The sequence below is a fragment of the Tinamus guttatus genome, unplaced genomic scaffold, assembly GCF_059628265.1.
Source record: "Tinamus guttatus ecotype Peru unplaced genomic scaffold, ASM5962826v1 Tinamus_guttatus_pri_ptg000226l, whole genome shotgun sequence".
Taxonomy (NCBI): Eukaryota; Metazoa; Chordata; class Aves; order Tinamiformes; family Tinamidae; genus Tinamus; species Tinamus guttatus.
This window is the reverse complement of record NW_028288760.1, coordinates 4,607,460-4,613,551: the sequence shown is the minus strand read 5'-3', so window position 1 is coordinate 4,613,551 and position 6,092 is coordinate 4,607,460. Positions and strand designations below refer to the sequence as shown.

The window sequence follows — 6,092 nt, the reverse complement described above, 5'->3', positions numbered from 1 at the left end:
ACCTTGAGCCTCAGTTAGCAGGGATTTAAGTAAAAAAGCAACTTCCTGAGTCACCAGAGCTGCTTTCTTTTTCTGCCTGGATTATCTGTGCACCTCTCAGCAACAACCAGCCGAACACGAGACACAAAGTTGATATTTTGTATCTGTCACTCCCCAAAGTTTTGTCTACACGTCCTTTTCTTAACTGGCAGAGTTACTACCTTGCATTTTCTTCTCTGATAAAACGCCAGAGCTATAACTTCTTTTTTTTTTTTTCTCTTACAAACAGCTCTGGAAAACTGAAATACAAGAAAAATGTTAATCGAACCCAAATACACAATGCATTAGCACATTGTTTTGTTTGCTACAACACAGCCAACTACAGCCACACTGTATTCCAGGCAGTAATGCTGAATAGCTACTGCATTTATAAAGTTGTGTCCCCTACAGAAATATGGAAAATGAGCCTAAGGTCTAGAATTATGAAACCACCTCCTTACCTGCTCAAGATTTCCAAAGGAGAAATAAAATACTTACATTACCTATGGCTCCCAGGACTCAGAGCTATACAAGAAATAATTCTCTTCCAGTGACTAAGCTCAATAATTTGCTTCAGTCACCTCAGGATTCTTAAATGGAGAAAGTCAAACAAACATGAATGCAATGCAGAAGCAATAAAAAAAAATCCATATAGAAAAAAGGATACAGAAACACATTTCCAAACAGGGCTAACAGCAGCAAGATCAAAATGGTATTTACAGACTCATTTTGGCACCTTATCTCTCATCAGCTCTTTCCATGAGGGCTCTCTCTGCGTTATGAAGGAACCCAGCAGCTAGGCCGGGCACAACTCATGAAAGAGGGTGTTTTACGGTGCTCTACATGTGAACAAAGGCGCCCGAACATAGCCCCGTCTCTCTCACTCATGATTTATAATTATACACATTTAGCTTAGATCTAGTATCACCCAAAGGTTATTAACAGCTTCAATTTCTCATTTTATATCACTATTACTTTCTCCACACAAGCTCTGCGCTGGAGTTTTCAGTGGGAACCCCTACAAAGGCAGGGCCGCGCAGGCAGGCGCCGTGGGCACACGTGCTACTGTGGCAGGTACAAGGCAGGCCACAGGCACGCCGTCGTCCGCCGCTGCCCGGTACAGGGCACGCCGGGGGGCAGGGCCCTACCCCGTGGGGGTCAGTGAATCCGCGCCACACAGAGCAGGGACGATGGCCCTGGATAGGGCACATGGCCGCGGGGAGAGGGGGGCGCCGGGCTGCGGGTACATGGGGGAAGACAGGGACGCCGGGCCGCGGCCTCGCCCCGCGGCGCCGCCCGAAATGGCGGGCCCTGACGGTAACCATAGAAACTTCCAGAAGGGCCCGCCGCCGCAGCCGCGCAACCGCGCGCCCAGCCAATGGGCTCCCTCCGCCTGGCTCACGCTCTTCCGCGGATAGGTCCGCGACGCTGGCGGCGTCAACCAATCCGGCGGCGCGAGGGGGGCGCGCCAGCCGAGTCACTGCGCCCGCCCGCTTCCCGCCAATGGGGGAAGGCCAGCTTAGTAGCAGCCAGCCAATGGGGAGGCTCCAGCGCGGGCGCCGCCGCCAATGGCGAGGCTCCACGAAGGAGAAACGGAGGGTATATAAGGGCGTGCGGCGCGGCCCAGGCGCTCAGCGGCAGTTGTGGCGAGTGGCGGCTGTGGTGAGTGGCGGCGGGCAGGACCGGGCCGGGGGGGCTGGGGCCTGGCCGCGCACGTGGCGCCTCCATTTTGTGCCGGCGGCGCCTCCTGACCGCGGCTTCTCCGTAGGGCGGCGGCGACGCGAGAGCGGGCGACATGAGGCGGCTCCTGCTGGCAGTGCTGTTGCTGGGCGCCGTGTGCGCCGACGACGAGGAGAAGAAGGAGGATGTGGGCACGGTGGTGGGCATCGACCTGGGCACAACCTACTCCTGGTGCGTGGGGCGGCCGGGCCGTGGCGGGTGGGCGGCGGAACGGCCTGCGGCGGCGGCCGGGCCTTGGAGGGGGGGAGGGGAAGGGGAGCGGAGCGGCCTGGGGGCCGCGGGGGGGCAGCGTCCCCGGTGCGTCTGACATCGCGACCCCCCCGCGTTGCTGCCACAGTGTCGGCGTGTTCAAGAACGGCCGCGTGGAAATCATCGCCAACGACCAGGGCACCGCATCACGCCGTCCTACGTGGCGTTCACACCCGAGGGCGAGCGTCTGATCGGGCGATGCTGCCAAGAACCAGCTCACCTCCAACCCGAGAACACTGTGTTTGATGCCAAGCGGCTCATCGGCCGCACCTGGAACGACCCCTCGGTGCAGCAGGACATCAAGTACCTGCCTTTCAAGGTGCCCACAGAGCTCGGGAAAAGTGGTGGGGGTGGGGGGGGGGGAAAAGTTGGAGGGCAGGGGGAGGCCTCTCCTCAGAGGAGCGTTTGTCAGTGCTGCCCTGTGTCACTTGGCTAACGAAGCAGAGCTCAACATTTGAGTCGCTCTGCAGATTTGTAGCCTTGCTGAGATGTGCTGTGGTGCAGTGAGGTGGCACAAGGTTACGAAAGGCTAGCATTCAAATTAATGGTCATTGTTGAGGGTCTTTAATTCTCTGTAAGACCAAAAGTATGTAGTTTTCTACTAAGGAAAAAAATCATGAACTGCTGGGATGTGACATCTAGTCTGTATTTCTTAGGTTATTGAGAAGAAAGCCAAGCCCCATATACAAGTGGATGTTGGTGGTGGACAGACAAAGACATTTGCTCCTGAAGAAATTTCTGCTATGGTTTTGACAAAGATGAAGGAAACTGCGGAGGCTTACTTAGGGAAGAAAGTAAGTAGATAGATGTTACTTGGGAGAATTTAAAGCAGCAGTTTTACAGAACTAAAAGATAGCTGAGTCTGTGGACTGACCATGCGCTTGTAAACTCCTATTCTCATTTTCTGTGGTGCAACCCAATTGCAAGGGCTTTTGGGGTTTTTACTTCTATTTAGAGATGAATGAACTACTTCCATTAATGTTACCAAGGTCACCTCTAAACTAAACTTCCCTTCATTTTTTTTTCCCTTATCCAGGTTACCCATGCTGTTGTTACAGTGCCGGCCTACTTCAATGATGCTCAGCGTCAGGCTACAAAAGATGCTGGCACTATTGCTGGATTGAATGTGATGAGAATTATTAATGAGCCGTAAGTGGCCTTAAATATCTTGAAAGGAGGAGGGGAAGGTGGTGGGGAGTAGAAAGCCAAGTTTAACTTGACTATTTTCCATACAGAACAGCTGCTGCCATTGCTTATGGATTGGACAAGAGAGAGGGTGAGAAGAACATCCTCGTATTTGACTTGGGCGGTGGGACTTTCGATGTCTCCCTCCTCACGATTGACAATGGAGTCTTCGAAGTTGTGGCTACTAATGGAGACACTCACCTGGGTGGAGAAGACTTTGACCAACGTGTTATGGAGCACTTCATCAAACTCTACAAAAAGAAAACTGGAAAAGATGTCAGGAAGGATAACAGAGCTGTACAGAAGCTAAGGCGGGAAGTGGAGAAGGCAAAGCGAGCCTTGTCATCTCAGCACCAGGCCAGGATTGAAATAGAATCCTTCTTTGAAGGGGAGGATTTCTCCGAGACGCTCACAAGGGCCAAGTTTGAGGAACTCAACATGGTAAGTGTCTAAAGGTAGCTGCACTAGCTTCGTTCTAAACTGGCAGTGTGCGACTATGGGGGTGTGTTGCATTTCATAGTGCAATCTTGGTTTTGAGCAGGGTATAAATCTGTTAATTTGAAAGAAGTTACCCTCTCCCAGGGTGACTGGGGAGGAGGAGAGTTACTGGTTTAGATGGTATTCTGTAACTGTGGTTCTCTGTACCTTAAGTCCACAATTAAATGTGGGGAATACAGTCTGAACTGTCCTCCTCTTCCTAGGATCTCTTCCGTTCTACTATGAAGCCTGTTCAGAAAGTTCTGGAAGATTCTGACCTCAAGAAATCTGATATTGATGAGATCGTCCTTGTTGGTGGCTCTACTCGCATCCCTAAGATACAGCAACTTGTCAAAGAATTCTTCAATGGCAAGGAGCCTTCTCGGGGCATTAACCCTGATGAGGCTGTAGCCTATGGGGCAGCTGTTCAGGCTGGTGTTCTCTCCGGGGACCAAGACACAGGTAAGTAACTATGGGCCCTGAATTGTCAGTACTGCCTGTTGACACCTATGCTGTATGGGGAGAGCTGAATTATGTTCCCTTTTCCAGGCCTTAGAATCCTAAGGCTCCTTATGGGCCAAGTCCACAGTGGTAGGACATTGTGCCCTGTCAAGAGGAACCTGGGGCTTTATCACAGTCTTAACCTTGATCCATTTTAGGTGACTTGGTCTTGCTTGATGTGTGTCCTTTGACACTTGGCATTGAGACTGTTGGAGGTGTCATGACTAAACTGATCCCAAGAAACACTGTTGTTCCCACAAAGAAGTCTCAGATCTTCTCCACAGCTTCTGACAACCAGCCAACAGTGACCATCAAGGTTTATGAAGGTAAGTGTTACCTGTGACAGGTCATGTGAGCAGCTGGAAAATGTCTTGGCACTTGTGCATCCTACTCCCTTCTTACAAAGGCTGCAGTGTGTGTGTGTTTGCTAATCTCCGTGTCCTTGTGGAGGCAGGGCATAGCACCAAAAGCTGTTAATACACTTTCAAACATGTTCATTTTTCTTATGGAGAGTTTGGAAAGTCTTTCTGTGGGAAATGGTATTGTTGGTGTGTAAAGAGATTGGAGTCTGTTGCAAAGTTTAAATTGACAAATAACCTGTAGCTTAGAGCTCATATGCTCCAGAAAAAGGGTAAAACACATGGGCAAGAAAGTAACAACTAAGTGTCTCCTGCAGGTGAGCGTCCTCTTACCAAAGATAACCATCTTCTGGGAACTTTCGACCTGACGGGAATCCCTCCTGCTCCTCGTGGTGTCCCACAGATTGAGGTTACCTTTGAGATAGATGTGAACGGGATCCTCCGAGTCACGGCTGAAGACAAGGGCACTGGGAACAAAAACAAGATCACAATTACAAATGATCAGAATCGGCTGACACCAGAAGAGATTGAGAGAATGGTTAATGATGCTGAGAAGTTTGCTGAGGAAGACAAGAAGCTTAAAGAACGTATTGATTCCCGGAATGAGCTGGAAAGCTATGCCTACTCCCTGAAGAATCAGATTGGAGACAAGGAGAAGCTGGGTGGCAAGCTCTCCTCTGAAGACAAGGAAACAATAGAGAAAGCAGTAGAGGAAAAGATTGAGTGGCTTGAAAGCCATCAGGATGCTGACATAGAAGACTTCAAAGCGAAAAAGAAGGAGCTGGAGGAAGTCGTTCAGCCAATTGTTAGTAAGCTCTACGGAAGTGCAGGCCCTCCCCCTGGTGAAGAAGAAGCAGGAGAAAAGGATGAATTGTAGATACTGGCATCTCTGAATGTGGTGTGTGTATATATATTGGACTCAGGAACACTTGTTTAAATATGAACTCTAACTTGGAATGTAACTCTGAATCTTCACTCGTGAGTGGAGCTGGAAATGCTAGCCCGAAGTGGCTGTTTACTGCTTTTCATTAGCAGTTGCTTGTTGTTGGGGGAGGGCAGGGTAGCGGGGGGAGTGTAAATGACAAGGGGGTTTAGAAGTATCCGCAGTGGAAGTATTCTATTTAACAGCTGGGTCATGTGCATTTGGTGTAGAGTTTTTCTACCTGAAGTGACCACAATAAATTTGTTATTTACACTGGATTTTGTCCTAGCTTGTTTTTTCCTCTTGGTAGAAGTAGCTGGTGTTGCTACACACCTTGTAGATATGTGTTACTTTTTGATCATATATTGCTAGAGTAACTCTTCACCATGAGGACTTCTTTTTTCCTAGAGTACTGCTTTAGTTTAGTTAGTACAGTTCTCAGACCTTAGATGATTCATCTAAGCAGAAACTTGGATCATAGTCCAGCCATTTAGATAGCTGGCCCTAGTCTGCTGGGGGAGAGGTGACAGTAAGTGGGTAGAGATCTGATATGGTTTCAAAGTGTAGTTTTAAACTTTGTATTACATAATTCTGAAATACCTCTAGCTTAAAAGCTAGTGTGTAGTAAGAGCCAGCTTTTA

At 49.4% G+C, this 6,092-nt stretch overlaps 1 protein-coding gene across 2 annotated transcripts; it reads left to right on the top strand.

Moving 5' to 3' along the window:
• Nucleotides 1-1,812: 1,812 nt before the first annotated feature.
• HSPA5 (heat shock protein family A (Hsp70) member 5) lies at nt 1,813-5,557 on the top strand. 2 transcript variants are annotated; one of them, XM_088525406.1, is made up of 8 exons: nt 1,813-1,929; nt 2,096-2,326; nt 2,664-2,801; nt 3,044-3,156; nt 3,243-3,633; nt 3,894-4,131; nt 4,329-4,496; nt 4,847-5,557. In XM_088525406.1, the coding sequence occupies exons 3-8, from the start codon at nt 2,751-2,753 to the stop codon at nt 5,404-5,406; spliced, it is 1,521 nt and encodes a 506-aa protein (XP_088381532.1). In that variant the 5' UTR covers nt 1,813-1,929; nt 2,096-2,326; nt 2,664-2,750; the 3' UTR covers nt 5,407-5,557. The 2 variants fall into 2 exon arrangements, with proteins under 2 accessions (XP_088381532.1, XP_010214189.2); XM_010215887.2 differs by lacking the exon at nt 1,813-1,929 and having other exon boundaries at nt 2,152-2,326.
• The last annotated feature ends 535 nt before the right edge of the window (nt 5,558-6,092 follow it).